General features: G+C 35.7%; 1 protein-coding gene across 4 annotated transcripts in view; it reads right to left on the bottom strand.

Annotated features, from left to right (window-relative positions):
* The window catches only part of mthfd1b (methylenetetrahydrofolate dehydrogenase (NADP+ dependent) 1b), a 75,972-nt gene that overhangs the window by 7,887 nt on the left and 45,431 nt on the right, over positions 1-22,654 (bottom strand). For all 4 annotated transcript variants that reach the window (XM_052579847.1, XM_052579846.1, XM_052579849.1 and 1 more), the window contains 17 exons: positions 20,934-21,070; positions 19,544-19,655; positions 19,108-19,235; positions 18,350-18,447; positions 17,842-18,015; positions 15,545-15,681; positions 15,270-15,316; positions 15,076-15,183; positions 6,163-6,237; positions 5,932-6,034; positions 5,671-5,747; positions 3,737-3,877; positions 3,580-3,648; positions 3,271-3,382; positions 2,568-2,707; positions 2,405-2,446; positions 2,063-2,163 (listed from right to left, as the gene is read on the bottom strand). In XM_052579847.1, the coding sequence (XP_052435807.1) occupies positions 2,063-2,163; positions 2,405-2,446; positions 2,568-2,707; positions 3,271-3,382; positions 3,580-3,648; positions 3,737-3,877; positions 5,671-5,747; positions 5,932-6,034; positions 6,163-6,237; positions 15,076-15,183; positions 15,270-15,316; positions 15,545-15,681; positions 17,842-18,015; positions 18,350-18,447; positions 19,108-19,235; positions 19,544-19,655; positions 20,934-21,070 (1,801 nt within the window). The remainder of the gene's footprint in view (positions 1-2,062; positions 2,164-2,404; positions 2,447-2,567; positions 2,708-3,270; positions 3,383-3,579; positions 3,649-3,736; positions 3,878-5,670; positions 5,748-5,931; positions 6,035-6,162; positions 6,238-15,075; positions 15,184-15,269; positions 15,317-15,544; positions 15,682-17,841; positions 18,016-18,349; positions 18,448-19,107; positions 19,236-19,543; positions 19,656-20,933; positions 21,071-22,654) is intronic.

Below are 22,654 nucleotides of genomic sequence, written 5' to 3'. Positions count from 1 at the left end.
GCGGTCCTGCAGACCACTTATGTGCACCCCTGCCTATGCTTACTGCTATGCTGTTAACAAGACCCAAACAATAAAATAAAAGCAGAAAAATCACTCACTGCTCTGGAACAAACAACTTCTATAGCTCTAATAAGAGGACATTTCTTCCTTGAATGCTGCTTTTAAATGCTCTGGCATGAAAAAACATGGCAGACAGTGTGTGTGGATCATTTAGGACAGGGTCACAGCTAATACAGCCGTGTCAGTCAACTATCGTGGGTGGGGTTACATTTTACGTATTCTGTGAACAGTAAACCGTGAGACACTGCTCAAGATTTATAGACCACCCCCCCACCCTCCAAAAAAAGGAGCAGGTTGATTTTTATCATTACAGGGTCATTGTGTACACACACTGCCAACACACATTTATGTTCAAACATGTAAAAGCGAATTTTGCATAATAGGTACCCTTTAAGATTTTTGATTTGTTCTGACTGTAGGACAATTTCTTTATGAAATGAACATACAGATCAGAGACAAAATTAACTGAATTAATTATATTAGCACAAGCCCTACTAAAATGTAATGAAAAGTAAAAAATCTGCGGAGCAGATTATTTACAATTAGAGGTGGGCATAGATTAATTTTTTAAATCTAGATTAATCTCACTGTGATCTTGAAATTAATCTAGATTAATCTAGATTAAAATGGCTCATTCGAATTCTGCCAAAGGCATTCAGAATATCTGTGTTGCCCAAATAAAATTGACAAACAGTAAGTCTTTGACAAGGGGTTTATCAAGCTAGGTGGTGCATTAGAAAAGGGGCTCATCTCCTGTTTCCAAAATGAATCCGTGCGCTTGAAAAAGATGTAAACTAATTCCACATTGCAAAAGGTGCAAACAACCTTACGCCTGTTTCACGTTTTTATCAAGTTTGTAGGTGTCAAGGTACAGAAACCAAATAATTAAAATGTAAAAATGAAATATACAAATCAAACCTACATTTATTCAGACACCTTCAACATTTCTCACATTATTAGTTTTGCTATATATCAAAAAATATATCTGGTGTCTGAATAATTTTTGGTTTGACTGTTAATACTACAAAGTAATTCAGTCAAGAGCAGTGAGTGATTTTTTTTAATTTTCTTGGATTAACATTACAGCAACCAGTAGCTAAATTAGGCGCAGTCACTTTAAGAGACGATGAACGCATCCAATATAATACACATCCCATTTTTTCCCTCAACTGTTTACTTTCACTTAATAACTGAACGTTTTTTCAAGCATAATTTCCAAGGTGGATATTTTGACATTTCGTATGTATTTGTCGACACAAGAGCAAAAATAAGCAAATTCGATGTTCAAGTGTTTTTAGACGCCTTTCTCTGCGTGAGCCCTGAACACCAGAACACCGCGGTGCTGAATTGGGCTCTTTCAAATCTTTTTGTTTGTTCAAACTACGATTTGTATTTGTTCGTTCAGGTGCAGGAGGGACTTCGAGGAGAACTTCCCAGAAGAGAGCTGTCTGTGATACGCGGCTCTCGATCGCTCTCGTGCGCACCGAACACAGCGCGCTAGTAACAGCTACTCTTTTCAGCTTTTCCGCATCTTGTTTTTGGAAGCTTTAAATGTTTACATCGACAAGCGCTAAGGCTTAAAAACATGTGAAAAAGATAAGCTTTCATGACGATGCGCAGAAGTGGCCCGTCAACTGTCCTGAGAATCTTTCTAGGCTGGCCTCAGCCAGTCGGTTATATAAAATATCAAGGTGAAAGTCATCAAAGCTTGCTTAGTATAGACCCAACCCAACTTGGAGAATAGATTATTTTTTTTATCGCCTGATAAGAGTCTCACGTTAACGCCGATAACGGCACACCACTACTTACAATACTTTTTTTTTTTTTTTACTACTGCTGTCATATCATACACTATTGTATAATAGTGATAGTACACAAAGCTTTAGGAATTTTGATAGACATTATAAACCCTTAACTTGCCCTACTCTGCATAAAGCTGATGTATTATTATTTATTTTTTAAATCTGTATTGTGCAGGTTTAATCAGCAGGTGCAGTCTTACTTGAAAGCGTTGACAGCCACAACTACTGGAACCCCAAAAAGCTGAGCATTCTCCACTTGCTTCCTCATGTTACTACAGCCGGCTTCCAGCAGTGCCAGATTCTGCAAGAGTTCAAAACAATATCAGTACTACATTGAGTTTTGGGAATGTTTCTGGAGTGACTGCTGTGATTCATTTTTAGTTAAATGCAGCTGCAACTCCCAAAACTTACTTTATACCTATAGCAATACCAGTGAAAAAGTTTTAGAACACTACATTTTTAGCTACTCACATCACTAGACTACATGATCTTATATAAAATCACAGACTAGCAAGAAAATCTACTAAACGATCGTAGAGTACCTCTTCAATATATTCTTTTGGCAGAGGCGTGCCTGCAGTGACCTAAAGAAAAGATGCAATGCATATTTAATCAACTCCCTTTACAAATTTATGTTTTAAGTGGAAGAAAATGACAATCTACGTGAAAAAGTAAATAAATTATTGGCTGTATTCTCAAACTCACCGTTGGACCACCTCCATGCATCTTAAGTGCTCGAACTGTGGCAACCAAGACCACAACATGAGGCTTGAGACCAGAGTATCGACACTTTATATTGAAAAATTTCTCCATTCCAATATCTGCTCCAAAACCTGCTTCAGTGACTGGCAGAAAACAAAAATAAACCCTTTAGGAATTTACACTGATGGGATCAAAGACAACCAAACTATTAAGTTCTGCACAATTTTGTAAATATTATTGTCCCAAAAGCACTTTAACTCAGTCTCTACCAGTTGTGAGTGGCACTGCGCCGTGAGTCACTGACAGTAAACTGATACCTCAGTAAATTTCTGACTTGTGCTTGCACTAGTTCCAACATCAGGACAAATAGATTTGAAAGATTTGCTTTATACACATGTAGTGTAAAAAACAACTCAAGCATGTGTATACTGCATACAATATACTTAAGTCTCTAAACTGATTTGAAGTCATGTGGGTGTTTATTTGCATGTTTTTTTTTTTTTTGTAAAATGTGTATTTTTTTTTATAAACAATTATAGAATTATGAAAATCAATAAATCATTTTCATTAATTTTGAAACAAAATTGTTATTTTTTTTAGTTAAACAAATGTAGTTACTGTAGTCTAAATTATACTGGCACTTCACTTTACAGATAGATGTAAATTATGCCAATAACAAAAATGTGTCTTTAATCGTTTAACTTACCCACAAATCCCTGAGGTCCAACTAGTTTCAGAGCAATTTTATCGGCCAAGATTGAAGAGTTTCCATGTGCAATGTTTGCAAACGGTCCAGCATGAACAAACACAGGGTTTCCCTAAACAATTTTCCATACAAAGACTTAAGACAGACATCTAACGCACCAAAGAAAGAAGTGACAAGAAAACCGCTGGGATTTAAGCAACTTGTGGAGCTGGTCATGAATAAGGAATAGTTTATCTATGAAGGTCTATTTAATTCTAGGTGATTTGCAAATTAACTTGAATATACACATCCCAGGACAATTTCTCTCACCTCAAGTGTCTGCATGAGGTTTGGCTTGATAGCATCTCGCATGAGTACTGCCAGAGCTCCACACACTCCCTAAGACACAAACACTACAAAATCAACACAGGATGAACACCTAGATATTTTCATTTGAGATAAAATGAGACATATGACAGCAGCACACCAAATCCTCAGTGGTGACAGGCTGACCACTGCGACTGGTGGCCACGACCATTTTTGCAAGTCTCTCCTTCATGTCAGCCAGACTGGTGGTGAGAGCCAAAACTGCCATAATCTCACTGGCTACAGTGATGTCAAACTGGGCCTGCAAAAAAAAATAATAATAATAAAAAAAAAAAATAACAACAATAATTCAATAAATAAAAAATGTTGCTGGGCATTGCCTGCTAACATAATAACATAAAATGCTTTGGTTTCCTTGTCATTACAGCTTATTGAATATGCCATGTTTTGTTTGTCCCAATGGTCAACTCTGTTTTATTTATACCACCAGGGAACACAGAATAGCAATGTAAAAGATTCCTGAAAGTTCAATGATAAGTTACCAATGACTGGTAACATCTGAAACCTCACTGCACTGCAGAAAGACAAGACATTTTCCCATGTCCCACATGGGAAAGAAATAAACGTTAACTTGTAACTCCTGAGCCATTCAAAAGATAATAAGCAGGGCTTAAAGGATTAAAAAGCTCCTTAAAGGAGCTTTTGGCTGTGGGAAAAAAATTATCCTACATTTAAAAAAAATTAAATATCACTTTCGAGTTCATGAGTTCGCTTACATTACTAGTCAATCAGAATGTTTTGCTCTTATAAACTGGAGATGCAGATAATAGTATCCAACTGCAGAGGTGCAGCCCTGATGAATGGAGAAGCGCGACTAAAGGCCGCGAGGCGCAATGGTCAAAGATGTCCATCTACCGCATATTTACAGAGAAAAGCTAATTATAAAGCAGCGGAGCTTTGTAAAAAGCTCAGAGTAATCATGCTATCTCCATAAGAATGATATGATTGCCAGAACAAATTTACCAGGATTTTTGAAAGGTCCTGTTCACAAATGAACTATTAATTGTAACTTACCGGTAATTTACCAGTAAAGACTGTATGAAAGGGGCTAAACTCTTCCACTGTATATTCCATGAATTTGTATTAACGTTCATCTTGAAAAACAGTGTGCAGTATTTCACTAGATTCATAATGCAAATCATTTATAAACCTTTGCCAACACAGGAAAATACATCAACTCAATTATGAAATGTATTGTACGTCGCAATAAAAGTTTCTGCATATGACCAAATATCACAATTTAATGGATTTAAACATTGTTTAAATCACACTATAAAGTCAAATGTCATCAGGCCATTGTCGCCCTCTGCAGGTATTTGTTCTAATACATAATGTGCTTAAGTTGGTTATATTCATATTATGTTTAGGCATTTTACATTAAATATTTGAACCGTGTTGTTCAATATAATCATGTATTTTCTTGGTTTTGATATTTTATTTGAGCTAACTATTATTGCCTAATCGTTAGTTTATATATATTCATACTAAAGCCTGGTTTTCATTTACGTCTTATTGTGTTACAAAAAAAAAAATCAGATTACTCAGTTGTCAAAATAATCAGTAGACCAGTGATATAGCCCTTAATTTTCCAAGTGTATGATACAGCTTTTATTTTTTTCTTTCAACCATATATTCATTTTTATTTAGCTTTAACCCCTGAATAAGTGCTTTGAACAAGATAACAAAAAAATTTCTTCTGCTGCATATGGTAATCAGGTGGACATCTATGGCCATTGCAGTCTTGTGGCATGAGTGCCATGTCTGGCTTGACAAACATAACATTTGAACAAACAATATTTGAGCAATGTTTGTGCATAAAGTAATTTACTTCTAACAACAACAAAAAAAAAACTGTTATAATGGCCTGAATCATTTGCCTATTAGAAGCTACAACCATCTCTGGTATTATCAATGGTTTGCAGTTCATTTTAGAACAGGCTTCATAAAATTAAATCATCAAGTCTCTTGAGTCTACATATTCATACCTATGTAAAGCATTTAGTAATATATGGTAATAGGTGGTGTGGTGCTTACAGTTCTGGTGAATCCCTTCTCAGTTGGTGATTGGCCAATGGTGATTTTTCTCAAAAAACGATCATTTGTGTCCAGCACTATATATATATATATAAAAAATATATAAGAAGATTTACATTGCATCCAAATGTGTATATACTGTACAAATGTACCATTATATTATCTGGTATTAAATATGCACTTTGCTTTCACTTCATTTTTTATTTCAGATAATTCATCACTGTAGTATAATAATAATAAAAACAACAACAATACACATGCCTCGCTGCCAAGTTATGGACTCAGGGTCAATATCCAACCTGACGAAGCATGCAATCTCCTCTTCTGTTAATTCGCTGGGGTCCACTTTCTTTATACCTAGTTTCTACCAGTACAAGGAACATCAAAAATATAAAATTGCAGAAATCATAACAATGCTAGAGTAATGTAAACTAATGTAAATCTGAGAAAAGAGTATATAAAATTACAAAAACAAACAAACGTTATTCTTACTTCAAGTCTGCAAATCTGAACTGGGGAAAACTTCCTCTGACCTCCAATCAAGGGTACCAACCGATTAAATAGAGCCTAGTGTAGTGATAGAATGCTATCATTATTATATAAAAGAAAAAAATTCAAACATACAGATTGAAAAAAATTATTTGGGAGTTTTACATCTGTATTTGTTGTTGTTTTCCAGAAAAAAAAAAAAAAAGCAAGTTTCTAGTCTCTTAACTTATTCTGCTATTGCAGTAAGACAAAATACGAACATCATTTCACTGATTCTTGAGCAGTGTTGGGCAAGCTACTCTGAAAATGTAATCCAGTTACTGATTACTCCTTTTAAAAAGTAATCATGTTACTGTTCTGATTACTTTATTTCAAAAGTAATTAGTTACATTACTAGTTATGCAACCTTTTCTCCATGAAATTTATGAAATCCCAGAATACACGCTCCCGATAATTATTTGTATATTATTTGCATCGGCATTCACAGAACAATGTTATTTTTAACTAAAAGTGAACCGGCTGTTGTGTGCATGGTTTGGCATGGCAGAATGCCAGCATTTATAATCACTAAAAGACATCTCAGTTCATTGCAATCTCACAAGTGTCTGTTATAACACAATAAATATATGCATAATTAATCTTTCATAATGTCTACAATTCGTGTATTATAATTTGAGGATTTGTGAGCGCAAAAATTTCAGGACATTGCTCAACTCTGCAAACACGTGTTATAGCCTAAATAGAAAAACTCTTTTGCATTCACTTGCACCTGTTAATCATTTAGATTCTATATGAGGTCATGTTGCTTTTATGCAATAGATGATTAACAATTATTTGTTTAAAATATTTTATGTTTAGATATTTCTATTTTTGCAGATATCTCATGAATCATTTTATTCTCCACACACATCCACCTATGAAGTCTTGTCCTGTGCCGCACTCTTTTGTGTCGTGTCTTGCGAGAGCAGGTCTCTGATCCACTGGCACTTGACTTAATGTATGAGCTACATAATTTTTACAATCTCTAGATTATAAAACACTGCATTTTGTCAGCAATGTAATGCGGAAGTAACACATGGAGAATTTGGCTTGTAACTATACTCCAATTACAATTTTGAATATTATAACACGTTAAATTATTCCGTTACTAAAAAGAAATTAAATTACAGTAATGTGATACTAAGTAATGTGTTACTGCCCAACACTGTTCTTGAGACATGGGACAAAACATGTCCACCAATTGTAACTGCAGTTTAAAAATTAAAATATTTTCATTTGTATATGTTATGGGGAATTAATATAACGTATTCAACACAATTATTCCCTTCAATTTAATTTGATCATTACTATATCAAATCTATGAAAAATTGTCTTCTCACTACATCTAAAACAGTGTATCCACAGAGAAGGCTTCAATCGTTCATATGCTATAAAATTGATACAACTGTTTTTTTAATAATGAAAGTTTATTTCAAAATATCTCATTTTAAAAGGCTGGGTTTTTTTGGTGACGTATTTTTCATAAGGTTTTAAAGTTTTGCCACACTTTTTGTCAACCCCATCAGACATTCACTATAATGAAAATAATAATAATAATAAATATAGGTGTAAGCAGCAATTATGGGGCCAAGCACTACAGAAGCAAGCTTCAGATGAACAGGAATGAGTAATTAAAAATGTTTTAAGATTATTTTAGGCAAAATGGATTGAAAACAATAAACATAACTAATAATAGGATTTATTGGCTTATCACGTTTGACCAATAGGTGGCGCTGTTCCCAATTAGTGTGAAATGGTCAGTGTGAGGTGACTATTGCACATACAAAGTTTGGTGTCAGTATGTCAAAGCTTTGAAGATATATAGCCTTAGAGTCATTTTGACACAGTGCTTAAAGTTCATAGTGGCGCAGTACGAAACCGGTTGCGTCTATCGACACGAAATCCATAACTTTGTCAGCACAGTCTGAAGATGATTTGAATCAATATTGGTGAAAATTGGACCAACGTTTGATTAAAAGTGCAAAAAAGTATGTTGACAACATAAATCAAAATGGACGACAGGAGGTTCAGCTCATTATAACAATTGATATATACATTGCCGGTATGACCCAAGGAATATGATTGAGACCAGTTTCATTAAAATGGGTAAATGCAATCAAAAGTTATGAAATTTAAAAAATGCTAATAATTAAGAATTCATGATTGGTGGCACGGTTACAAAATTGATGTGGCATGGTCAGTGTAAGGTGACAATGACACATACAATGTTTGGTGCAAAAATGTCAAAGCTTTGCTGAGATACAGCCTCAAATGTTTTTTGGCATCCTTCCAGCAAATTCGTTGATGCGCTAAATGAAAACCGTTTCGTATATAGTCACAAAATCTATATCTTTAAGTTGGCTCAGTCTGAAGATGATATGATTCGATTTTGGTGAAAACAGGACAAATGGTCTAGGAGGAGTTAAAAAAAGTAGGTTTTGACTGAAAATCACCATGGTGGACAGGAAGCTCAGCCAAATAAGGAAAATGTGGTATCTATGTTCTTGGCTTGACCCAAGGAATCTAATAAGACCAGTGGAATTTCAATAGCCAGATTTATTCAAAAGTTATTAGACCTTTTGGAAATTGTTATAACTTTTGATGTTATGTTCGAAATATTTTGAGTACCTTCAGGTGATGGTGTTGTTGGCACATTCTGAGTTTCGTATTATTAAACCAATGCATTTGTTTAGTATAGCATTTTATTTCACAAAACTGTTTTAAGTCAATGAGAATTTCATGTTTTTTTTCGATTATAGCGCCACCAAGAGGCTCAGTCCCACCATTTTTTTATGTGTCCTCAGAGTGAGCCCATGTGTCAGTTTTGGTGTAAATATCTCAATTCACTTCAGAGTTAGACAATTCTATATATATAAAAAAAAAACACGTAAAAAATGACTGACACGATTTTGATTGAATTTTACTAACCCTTACTATCAATATTTTGACATTTGGGCATTGATGTTTAGCTATTGACCTATGTTTCTGAACTTCTGATGGTGGTTTCATCTTGATCAGACAAGCGGTTTCGAAGATATAGCCAAATGGTTTTTAAGCGCTAAATCACAATGCTACACAAACCGTAAGGCGAAACATAGCATGTTTGGTATCATAGGACTCTAAGGTTTCAGGAGTCTAATTAGATGAAAATAAGTCTCGTGAAAATAAGTCGACCACACCCAAAGTTAAAAGCATTTGAAAAAAAACAAAACATTTGTTTCAAAACTTCTCATGCTCCTTCAGGACATTGTGCTGATGACCCAATACCATGTTTCGTAATAATCCGTTGATGTGTTCTTAAAATACAGCATTTTAACACAAAATTCTAAATGGCTGACAGTCAAAATGGCTGAAATGGTAAAATTGGATATAAGTCGACTCGGCATGTTTCCCTGAATCTAACAAGACCAAATATTATTATATTTGGACAAACTGTAAAACCAAAAAAAAAAAAAAATTTTCTCTGGACCAGTAGGTGGCGCTGCACAGAAACGCAACATGTAGCCTCAGGTCATGCTTGTTATGACATGTCCAAAGTTTGGTCTGAATACGATAAATCGTTGCAGAGATACAGCCTTACGACTGAATTTGTTCGAGCGTTTATCGAAAACTGTTTGACGACTCAATTTGAATTCCATAAATTTTGGTCAGCACTGCCTGAAGATGATCTGGTTAAATTTTCTTGTAAATCGGACAAACCATCAAGGCGAGTTCGAAAAAGTAGGTTTAAAAAAAAAAAAAAACTAAATGGCGGCCGTATTTCTATGACAGAAAATGACTTCATAGGGTGGAATCGAATCGTCATGAGCTCAGGAATCAGAGGGGAAAAAAACATTTGTTGATTGGCCTTACGGTTCAAAAGTTAACAAAATATAAGTCAATTTCGACAGTTGGTGGCGCTGGAGGGAATGACTTAGACACACCAAAATTGGTGTACTTAATGTTGGCACTTTCATCAAACAACCACAGTAAGAATATTTCATCAAGCACGGTGAGTAATGGCTTCTCCTGCTATTGTTATTTGCACCTCTTGCCACATGTATAGTTTATCTATCTGTCACAGATGAGGGATTAACATGTGATAAATGCAGGGAAATAGTTAGGCTGACAGAAGATTTTAGAATTAGAGACACACATCCAAACTTTAATTGAGGACAGTCAGAATGTTAGGGCTCTAGATACGGCTTTGGATGCATCTAGCTCAGGGATTCCTGTACATTGTTCGGTTCCGGCAACAGAGCACGAAAACACTTTTTGTAAATAATATGAACACTGATCATAATATAGATGTGCTCTGTTTGACATAAACCTGGCTAAAACCTGATGATTACATTATTTTAAATGAGTCCACCCCCCAAGATTACGGTTATAAACATGAGCCGCGTCTAAAAGGCAAAGGGGGAGGTGTTGCTTCAATTTATAACAATGTTTTCAGGATTTCTCAGAGGGCAGGCTTCAAGTATAACTCATTTGAAGTAATGGTGCTTCATATAACATTATCCAGAGAAACAAAAGTTAATCATAAATCCCCTGTACTGGATACTGTATACAGGCCACCTGGGCACCATAGAGACTTTATTAATGTGTTTGGTGATGTTACATCCGAGTTAGTTCTGGCTGCAGATAAAGTTTTAATAGTTGGTGATTTTAATATCCATGTTGATCATGAAAAAGATGCACTTGGATCAGCATTTACAGACATTCTGAACTCTATTGGGGTTAGACAACACGTTTCAGGACCGAAATCATTGTCGAAATCATATTCTAGATTTACATTTACATTTAATTTACATTTAATCATTTAGCAGACGCTTTTATCTAAAGCGACTTACAGATGAAGACCGTGGAAGCAATCAAAAACAACAAAAAGAGCAATGATATATAAGTGCTATAACAAGTCTCAGTTAGGTTAACAGTACACGTAGCATTGGATTTTAAATAATATAATAAAAAGAAAACCGATAGAATAAAAAAAAAGAATAGAGCAAGCTAGTTAGAGGTCTTTACACATACACACACATATATAATTGCATAATAAATGAAAAGAAAAATAGAATACAAAAAGATTAGAAAGGTAGTTAGATTTTTTTAAGAATAGAATTAAAATATTGAGTGTTAAATTTTGAGGGTCAAATAAAGATGGAAGAGATGTGTTTCAAGCCGATTCTTGAAGATGGCTAAGGACTCAGCTGCTCGGATTGAGTTGGGGAGGTCATTCCACCAGGAGGGAACATTTAATTTAAAAGTCTGTAAAAGTGACTGTGCTTCTTTGGGATGGCACAATCAAGTGATGTTCACTTGCAGAATGCAAGCTTCTAGAGGGCACATAAGTCTGAAGTAACAAATTTAGGTAAATGGGTACAGAGCCAGTGGTAGTTTTGTAGGCAAACATCAATGCCTTGAATTTTATGTGAGCAGCTATTGGAAGCCAGTGCAAATTGATAAACAGAGGTGTGACGTGTATTCTTTCTGGCTTATTAAAAATTAATCTTGCTGCCATGTTCTGAATTAATTGTAAAGGTTTGATAGAATTGGCTGGAAGACCTGCCAAGAGGGCATTGCAATAGTCCAACCTAGACAGAACAAGAGCTTGAACAAGAGCTTGAACAAGGAGTTGTGCAGCATGTTCTGAAAGAAAGGGCTTGATCTTCTTGATGTTGAATAAAGCAAATCTGCAGGATCGGACTGTTTTAGCAATGTTGTCTGAGAAAGTCAGCTGATCATCAATCATAACTCCAACGCTTCTAGCAGTTTTTGAAGGAGTTATGGTTGAAGTGCCTAACTTGATGGTGAAATTGTGATGGAACGATGGGTTTGCTGGAATCACAAGCAGTTCTGTCTTGGCAAGGTTGAGTTGAAGGTGATGGTCCATCATCCAGGAAGAAATGTCTGTTAGACAAGCTGAGATGCAAATAGCTACCGTCAGATCATCAGGATGGAATGAACACAGCTCTTTCAAGTGTTTTTGCAATGAAAGGAAGAAGAGAAACTGGTCTGTAGGTAACTAAAAGAGATGGGTTGAGGTTGGGTTTCTTAAGTAGTGGAGTTATACATGCCTGTCTAAATGATGAGGGGAAAACACCAGTGTGCAGGGAAGTGTTGATGATGTGAGTGACTGCAGGTATAACTGCAGGAGAAATGGCTTGAAGGAGATGAGATGGAATAGGATCAAGCGGGCAAGTAGTAGGGTGATTAGAAAGGATGAGTTTTGAGACTTCTGCCTCAGAGAGTGAAGAGAAGGATGTAAATGAGTGTACGTTTGCTGGTGATATGAGCTTGAATGATTGTGGTGTGGAAAATTGTGCCCTAATGTGTTTAATTTTATTAATGAAAAATGTTGCAAAGTCGTAAGCTATTAGAGAAGAAGCAGGAGGGGGAGGAGGAGGACGAAGAAGTGAGGAAAAGGTTTTAAAAAGCATGCGATTTAATACTGTCAGATGGAATTGATGTTGATAGTGTTAAAAGTATGCAGCCAAGTGATGATATCCCAGATCGTTATTTAGTTTTGTGCAAACTTCATATAGCCAAATTTGTAAATTCTACTTCTTGTTACAAGTATGGAAGAACCATCACTTCTACCACAAAAGACTGCTTTTTAAAGGGGGGGGTGAAATGCTATTTCATGCATACTGAGTTTTTTACACTGTTAAAGAGTTGGTTTCCCATGCTAAACATGGACAAAGTTTCAAAAATTAAGTTGTACGTTTGAAGGAGTGTTTATGTTCCCAAAATACTCCTTCCGGTTTGTCACAAGTTTCGGAAAGTTTTTTTCGAGTATGGCTCTGTGTGATGTTAGATGGAACGGAATTTCCTTATATGGGTCCTAAGAGCACATCTGCCGGAAAAGCGCGCGCTCCCGTATAGCACAGCAATGAGAGCACAACGGACGTTCACTGATCAGAACATCGCGAAATGTCACAAAAGGAGTGTGTTTTTGGTTGCCAGGGCAAGACAACCCTGCACAGATTACCAAAAAAAAAACAGCATTAAGGGACCAGTGGATGGAATTTATTTTTACAGAGCATCAACGGAGTTGTGCAAGTGCTTTTGTTTGTTCCCTGCATTTCGAAGATGCTTGTTTTACAAACAAGGCCCAGTTTGACGACGGATTTGCGTATCGTTTATTTCTTAAGGATGATGCAATCCCAACGAAAAAGGGTCACGATCATGTGTTGGAACCGCAGGCGGTGAGTAAAACAGTTTCAAATATCTCTGCCTCCTTGTTAGTGCGTCCGCCTCCCATGCCGAGATCCGGGTTTGAGCCCCGCTCGAAGCGAGTCGTTGTTGCTGCTGCTCTCGTTCAGTTTCAGCCTCGGGATCTGATTCTGGATCATAAATAAACGGCTGAATCTGACTGTAAGCCATGGTTTGTATTGGATGATGGTTTTTCCCTTACGGTAATGTCACAGCTTCCACATGCTCTCAACGCAAAAGCTTACTCGCGCTCGTGATTCTTTAGCTCCGCCCACACGTCACGCCTCCAACCGGTTGTGTTTTTCCGGGAAAAATCGGTACAGACTAGCTTTCTCTTATGAATATAATAAAACTAAAGACTTTTTGGAGTTATGAAGGATGCAGTACTACTCTATAGGTACTCAAGATTAACAGGATATTGAGTGAAAACGAGCATTTCACCCCCCCTTTAATGAATGTTGTTCAGTTGCTTTGATGCAATGTATTTTGTTTAAATCGCTATATAAATAAAGGTGACTTGACTTAATTTTACTCTCCTGAAGCAGGTTACAGTATATTAGCATCTAGCATCAACAGAAAAAACGGAATGGCTACTACATGAAAAACAAAAAAAACTTTTGACTTTCAAGTAATTTTTATTGACATTAAATAAAAGTGTTCAATTTTTCTAATAATGTACAAATCCTAAAAATAAAGCATATACCGCTTTTGTGTATTGATCGTCATCACTTCTAGCAGAGTGAGGGTTGAGGGAACATAAGATTCAGGGAACATAAGGCTGAGGCAACACAACACTGGATAAAACATTTATACATAATACAGTTTTGTTTGTATTTAGATCATAGGAGTTCTGATAGTTTTTGGATCATTAAGTTGCTTAAATCTGAATTTTAAGATCCTGTTAAATGTAAATGGACAGAGGTAACAATTAATTGTTTTATTTGTTAATTTAACTGTTTTTAAGTTACCTTAGCAGATGCACTGCAGACATACTGTTCTGAGATGAGAGAAAATAGATCATTTGTATTCCAGTGTTTTGAAATGTTAAAAAGCATCTTGATTGCTGTTAAAAAAAGTAAAAATGATATTACACAGTTCAAGGTAAAACGCACATTTTTAATAAAAATAAATAAAAGAGAGAAAAAAAGTTGGGATGTTGCGAATACAAGGTTTTTTTTTATTTTTGCACACTGTTTGACCCACTTCAAGAATCAGTGATTTATTAGTATAATAATATTTTAATAGCATTAAAGATTCTCTGAAAACTAACCATCATATCCAGTATCTAAAGTAAATGTATCATGTTTAAAAATTAATCAAAAACTCAAAGCATTAGGAATATAATTCTTTGCAGCATACTGACTTTGCATTGTTGCAGACAGAAATACTTTCGTCTGCAAAAATGTAGTATTATTGATTATTTTTTTCAAAGCATGAGTTTTATCTGTAAAAAAAAAAAAAAAAAAATATATATATATATATATATATATATATATATATATATATATATATATATATATATATATATATAACACACACATACACAAATTAATGTTTTGTCTAATTATATGCTAATTAACTGACAACCTGACAGTAATTTTTGAAAAAATAAATAAATAAATTCCCTGATCACATAAGAATGCAATATCAGTGATCCAATAAATGAATGGAGATACACAATACCTTATCAGACTGTGTGGCTTCATGGAACATACGAGCATCAATTGCAGCAGCTACCAGGTTATTGGCTGCTGTGATGGCGTGAATGTCACCAGTCAGATGGAGATTGAACTGAGAAGAGAAGACAATCACTAAATATGTTTTATACAGCTTTATCAATCAATCAAAAAAAAAAAAAACTGATGCAAAAAGAATACCTCTTCCATTGGAATAACTTGCGAGTAGCCCCCACCAGCAGCACCACCTATATATAGAGATAAGGTAGTAACTTAATTTTCTATAGTTGCTCTCATTGCTATGAAAATTGGCAAAAAAAAGAAAAGAAAAAAAAAAGATCACATTTGTACTTCCTTTGCAAAAGTTTAGCAACCAAAACTTGTTATACCATACTTTTTTTTACACACTGTTTGATATAACATCACTTTAGAGGTAACCAATCATATGGTATTACTATTGTTTTAGTATTACTTACCTTTGATGCCAAATGTTGGACCTTGTGATGGTTGGCGCACACAGGCAAACGCATTAAGTTTCAGATGAGCCCCAAGTGCTTGAACCAACCCTATTGTAGTTGTACTCTTTCCTTCACCCAGAGGAGTTGGAGTGATTCTACATAACAAAATGTTTCTTCTTAGCACAAGTATCAATAGCTTACAAGGTGTTGATTTCATTTTCATCTATCGGTGCATCTCAATAAATTTGAATGTTGTGGAAAAGTTAATTTCAGTAATTCAACTCAAATTGTGTAACTTTTATATTAAATAAATTCAGTGCACACCCCGACACCCTCATCCTCGAAGCCACTCAACTCGCACGTGTCAGTGTTTATGAATAGATTAAATGAAACGGGACAAATTTAATCTTGACAATCTATGTATCATTATAAAGATCTAAGCCTCAAAAAATATCTAAGAGTGGTAAAAAAAATTCAAGGCACTTCAGTGTCTATAACTTTTAATATTTTTGAGCATTATCAAATCTGGTTGATAAAAAGTAAAGCCCAAAGACACCACAATTATGTTTGTAACACACTGAAGTGGGAATACCATACCATAATGGGGGACAGGTTAACAGGTTAAGTCTTTTGGTTCTTTTAAATGTGATGATTTTGTCTGACATTTAACAAAAGTTCACTATTTCAACAAATTAGAATATGGTGACATGCCAATCAGCTAATCAACTCAAAAAACCTACAAAGGTTTCCTGAGCCTTCAAAATGGTCTCTCAGTTTGGTGCACTAGGCTACACAATCACGAGGAAGACTGCTGATCTGACAGTTGTCCAGAAGACAATCATTGACACCCTTTACAAGGAGACTAAGCCACAACAAACATTCATTGCCAAATAAGCTGGCTGTTCAAAAAATGCTGTATCCAAGCATGTTAACAGAAAGTTGAGAGGGAAAAGTGTGGAAGAAAAAGATACACAACCAAACGAGAGAACTGCAGGCTTATGAGGATTGTCAAGCAAAATCAATTCAAGAAATAGAGGGAACTTCACAAGGAATGGACTGAGGCTGGGGTCAAGGCATCAAGAGGTACCACACACTGACATGTAAAGGAATTTGGCTACAGTAGTCATATTTCTCTTGTTAAGCCACTCCTGAAACACAGTTTTGTATTTCATTTGGAAACCATGGTCCTAGAGTCTGGAGGAAGGGTGGAGAAGCTCATTGCCCAAGTTGCTTGAAGTCCAGTGTTAAGTTTCCACAGTCTGTGATGATTTGGGGTGCAATGTCATCTGCTGGTGTTGGTCCATCGTGTTTTTTGAAAACCAGAGTACTGTATTTTACTTCAAAGTAAAAAAAAACATAAGTCGTACTTGACTACAAGACATTTATTTAGAACCAAGAGAAAAATTAACATCTCCAGCCGCGAGAGGGCGCTCTATGCTGCTCAGTTCTCCTGTAGCATACACTGAAAACAGAGTGCCCTCTTGCAGCAGTTGACTGTAAAGTTTTCTCTTGGTTCTTGGTTCTAAATAAATGCATCTTATAGTCCAGTGTGACTTATGTTTTTTTTTTTTTTTTACTCATCATGACTTATTTTTGAACTGATGCGACTTATACATAGGTGCTACTTATTGTCCGAAAAACTGCACCTGTTTACCAAGAAATTTTGAAGCACTTCATGCTCCCTTCTGCTGACAAACTTTTTGAAGATGCTGATTTCATTTTCCAGCAGGATTTGGCACATGCACACACTGCCAAAAACACCAAAAGTTGGTTAAATGACCATGGTGTTGGTGTGCTTGACTGGCCAGCAAACTCACCAGACTTGAACCCCATAGATAATCTATAGGGTATTGTCAAGAGGAAAATGAGAAGAGACCAAAAAAATGCAGATGTGCTGAAGGCTACAGTCAAAGAAATCTGGGTTTCCATACCACCTCAGCAGTGGCATAAACTGATCGCCTCCATGCCACGCCAAATTGAGGCAGTAATTAAAGCAAAGTAATGGTAAATTAACATCGTTTGAAGGCCAACAATTCACTAAAAATGTTTTTTCTTTTTTAATTGGTCTTGATGAGTGATGAATTGGTGGGTTTTTGTTAAATGTGAGACAAAATCATCACAATAAAAAGAACCAAAGATTTAAACTACTTCAGTCTGTGTGCACTGAATTTAATACACAAGTTTCACAATTTGAGTTGAATTACTGAAATAAATGAACTTTTCCATGACATTCTAATTTATTGAGATGCACCTGTATATGAAATAGAACACTTGATGGAGACAGAAAAGGAGATACAAGGAGGGGAAAAAAATACCCAGTAACAACCACATATTTGCCATCAGGTTGAGCCTGCAGTCGATCAATCGTTTTCAGTTGGATTTTGGCTTTGGTCCTGCCATAGAGCTCTACCTCATCCGAAAAAAGACCAACTTCCTTAGCAAGGCATTCAATAGGTTTAGGTGCACAGGAGCGAGAGATAGTGACATCACTGCATAATGAAAAGTGAACAAAAACAAGCCATTACAATTGCAAGAACAAAACTTTAAAGAACTGGTCATAACTGAAAATCCATGCCAAAAATAATCAGAAAGTAGAGCATACAATTTATGAACCACTTATGAGTCTTCTAAGGCCATGCAACTGATTTGTCTGAGGAGCAAATATATGGTTTTAGTAAACCTTTTTTTTGTTGAGCTTGACAGTGCATGCTGACTGTAAACTATTATCAGATGTCATCACACTTACTGAACCACATTAGCTGCGGTTCCAATTTTTTGTTTTTGTCTTTTGCATAGCTAAAAAGAAAAAAAAAGTCATCTAACCTTGGAACAGGCCGCTGCAGGTTCAGTTTGGTGTAACTTATATTCCACTTCCCAGGTTCTTGTGCTTGAAGGAAATGCTTGGCACTCAGAACTGTGTTCTGAGAAATGAAAGAAAGCACTGAATTGCCTAGGAATTGCTAGTTTAAAATATTTCAGATTATTATGTGTAAAATCTCCTGAGAACTTAAAAGTAAATAATATGAGGACAATTTAATGATGAATGGTTTGTGGGGATTACGCCATATATATATATATATACACATACACACACATCGCTTGATTGTGCCATCCCAAAAAAGCACAGTCACTTTTACGGACTCTCTAACACAGACTCTCTAACTTTAGCACTCACTATTCTACTTCTATTCTTAAATAAAAAAATTATAAAATCTATCTACCTTTCTAATCTTTTTTATTCTATTTTCTTTTCACATAGTTATAAAAAAAGACCTAACACTAGCTTGCTCTATTCTTTTTCTATTCTATCATTTTTTTTTTTTTTTTTTTTTATTATAAAAAAAAAAAGCTTGCTATGTGTACTGCATTTTAAAAGGTAACTGAGACCTGCTATAGCACTTAAATATCATTGCACTTTTGTTGTTTTTGAATGCTTCCATTGTCCTCATTTGTAAGTCGCTTGGGATAAAAGCGTCTGCTAAATGACTAGATGTAAAATGTAAATATATAAAGTAAACATTACAAAAAAAAAAAAAAAAAAAAAACAAGCATCACTTCCATTAGAAACAGGAATAATGTACCTGCATGAGCATGGCTACAGTCATTGGACCGACTCCTCCTGGTACAGGTGTAATAAATGCAGCCTTATCTTTAGCAGAGTCATAGTGAACGTCTCCAACAATTCTCTTCCCACTTGGCCTGTTGTTGTCTGAGATGAAATTTAAGTGACTGAATGACTGTGTTTCTGGACCATGGAGCTTTGCTTTGTATGTACATTATCCCCTTACATATTGTGTTTACCTTACCGAAAGTCTTGTATTCGTTCTCGACATGTATTATGCAGTATTAACATAAAATGTTTAAACTATTCATTGATTATTAATTTTTTAAGAAAATTATTATTTCTTCCTTAATATTCCTGTAAACATTGCTAAAGCAGGAAACATCTATCTGAAAAAATAATATATTTGTAAATTAAGTTGTCATCATGGCATACTCCTAAAAAAACCTACATACCTGTGATGGTGTTAATACCACAGTCAATGACAATGGCACCATCCTTCAGCCACTCTCCGCGAACCATCTCTGGTTTACCAATCCCAGTCACCAATATGTCTGCCTTACCCACCTACAACACAAATCAGGGCTCTGAACAGATTCAAGGAACTTTACAGGATTTTTACAGGAACAGAACCAGAAACAAAATCAAACATTTTAAATGGCCATTAACCGGTTAATGTTATTTTATTGTTTCATTTAATATTTGAAGTTTGCTGTCAACCAATCAGGAGTGGTTATACAATACAAGTAGTAGGCGGCTATGGCCTACAAACGTGCATCCAGCGAGTGAAATGCCAGCCCGTGCACTCAGTTGGGAACTCATCATGTATATCACAAGAGTTTATCTAAGGATTGTGTAAGATGGATTCAACAGATCACACGCACCTGCAGCGATTCTGTGAACGATAGGCTTACATAAATCTAACATATAGGCATATACATGAAATATTTCACTTAAAAAATTGACAGATTAACAAAATAAAAGAAAAAAAATGTTTCAGTTCATTGACACCATCCAAAGTTTTTTTTTTCTGTATAAAATCCAGAAACGTCAGAAATACATTAAAGAAACATATAAAAAAATGACACTGTTGTACAATCTTGTTAATAACAAGAAACGTTTAACAATGCAGCAAACATTTTTAATCTTAAAAAATACTAAATACTAAAAAAATAATAAATTGAAAGGGTTAGATTTTTTTGTTTTGTTTAGTAGCCTACATTTGGCCAAAATCTAGAAAAGATGATGCTTTATTTGTTATGACTAAGCAAAGTGGGTTAAGATACCAGATTTTTTTTTTCTTTTTGAGTAAAGAAAATGCTGTACTTTATTATTATTATTAGCCTATTATGGGCAAAGAAAATTATAAAAAAAAAAATGTACTGGTGTTATTTCTTCTTGAACCGGTTTCAGAATGGTAATACAGAGGAATGCAGGAACAGAAACATTAAAATATATATTCTGCTCTGAGTGAACAGATTAAAAATAAATAAATTCAAGTCCTGCCACAATACTGTACAGTCCACAACAATTTTTTTGTTCCACAGCACTCCCTACCAGCCACTGAGTAGCAAGCATCAGTAGCAAATCTCACCAAGTTTCATTTCTCTAAGTTTCACAGTTTAGGCTTTGTAATGTTTTGTAGAGAATAAAAATAATAAATTAGTCATAAACAACAACTATCTGACAGTTAATGTTATTTAATAATTTTCATATTTAGTATCCTAAAATGTGGACAGTGCGTTTACTTATTGAACTTGTGATTTTTGATTAGCTAAAATAATGTTTTCACTTCAAGTTTACATATTTTGCAGAACGTGTGTAAACAATGCTTAAACGCTGTACCTCAGAGGCCAAGTCTGCAGTCTTTGAATGACAGGTCAGTACAGTTGCATGATTCCAAAGGAGAAGGTCATGCATTGGTGCACCAACAATCTTGCTGCGGCCAATTACCACAGCCCTTTTTCCTGCCAGTGACACACCTAAACACAAGACATTGTGGAAATGCAAATCATGAATAATCAACATCTGAAATATATAATATATGTAACTGTTATAATTCATTTAAGGTAGACCAATGGTTCCCACCAAAAATTAAAAGTTTGTCAGCATTTGATAACACCTGACATTACATTTTGGAACACAAAATTAGATGTTTCAACAACGTCTTGACAAAAACAGCTGAAACAATTATAAAGTCAATGGGTATAATGGTGTCAAGCTGCAAAAAGACAATAAGGGTACTTTAACATTAATCCATAATTTTTTTTTTTTTTTTTTTTTTAAGTGATTGACTGGTTCTTACATTTGATTTGGACATTGCATAAATGAGACCATTCAAAGTAATAGTATCTCTTCAAAGAACAGGGAGGTGTATGTAAGTAGGGAAACAATGACTCTTGAACCTAAGCCCTCTTCCTGTATCCTCATCAGGGGAAGAAAAAAAAAAAACTAACTACCAGCCTAGCTTTTAGAGTCTTCAAGTCATATTTAACAATTCCTAATCCAGCCTTAAGATGGTCACACAATGGATAAGAAGCACAGTGCTATGCCTGCAATGCACCTTATTTTTAATAAGTTATTTTTATACGTTTTCTATAAGTGTAGGCAGTGCTTAATTCGTAAATGAATAATAATTGGCTGATCCAAAACAGCAGTTAAAAGGCAATGTAATGAAACTGACAACTTCAGTTTTCCTGGATCATTTAATGATTTCATTAAATGGTGAAAGATGGGTTGCCAGGATGATTTAAGGAAAATGCATGCTTGGCCTTGGAGACAGTAGATCATCGTGGCAAAGGGCAGCTCCAGCTCAGCGCCGACGGCTGGTTGTTGAAGAGGTGCGTCGGCACGAGCAGGCAACAAGGTGTATAAAGGCTATCTCACAAGCCAAGCAAGGACAATGGACAAGATGGGAGGGAGTTGAGAGGAGAAAGTTACCCTGGAGGGAGCTGATGGGCATGGAAGCATTTCACATCAGCTTCATCTTACGTGCAACGTACGACGTCTTGCCTTCCCCCTCAAACCTCAACCAATGGTATGGAGAAGACCCGACATGCCCCCTCTGTCCATCCCCTGCAAACCTTAAACACATTCTGGTTGGATGTAAGACAAGCTTGTCACAAGGCCGCTATACCTGGAGGCACAACCATGTCCTGAAATGTCTAGCAGCTACCTTGGAGTGCAGACGGTTACAGACCAATGCCCTGCCTCCTCCATCATCTCATCCCTCATATGCAAGAGAGTTTATCCGAGAAGGTTCAAAGATAGCCAAAGTCCAAACAACATCGGATGGCGGCCAGCTTGGAAGGGCTCTAGACTGGAAGTTGGTGGTAGATTTGAACCAAAGACTTCACTTCCCTTCTGAGATTGCCACAACAAATCTCAGACCAGACCTCGTGCTCTGGTCCTCCTCACTTCACATTGTGTATATAATAGAGCTTACCGTTCCCTGGGAGGCTGCTGTGGAGGAGGCATTTGAGCGCAAGAGCCTTAAGTACACAGAGTTGGCAGCTGATGCTGAGCAACGCGGATGGAAATCCAAGGTCTGCCCAGTGGAAGTCTGC

The sequence above is a fragment of the Carassius gibelio genome, chromosome B17 (genome assembly GCF_023724105.1).
Source record: "Carassius gibelio isolate Cgi1373 ecotype wild population from Czech Republic chromosome B17, carGib1.2-hapl.c, whole genome shotgun sequence".
NCBI lineage: Eukaryota > Metazoa > Chordata > Actinopteri > Cypriniformes > Cyprinidae > Carassius > Carassius gibelio.
This window is presented reverse-complemented; position numbering and strand designations above follow the sequence as displayed.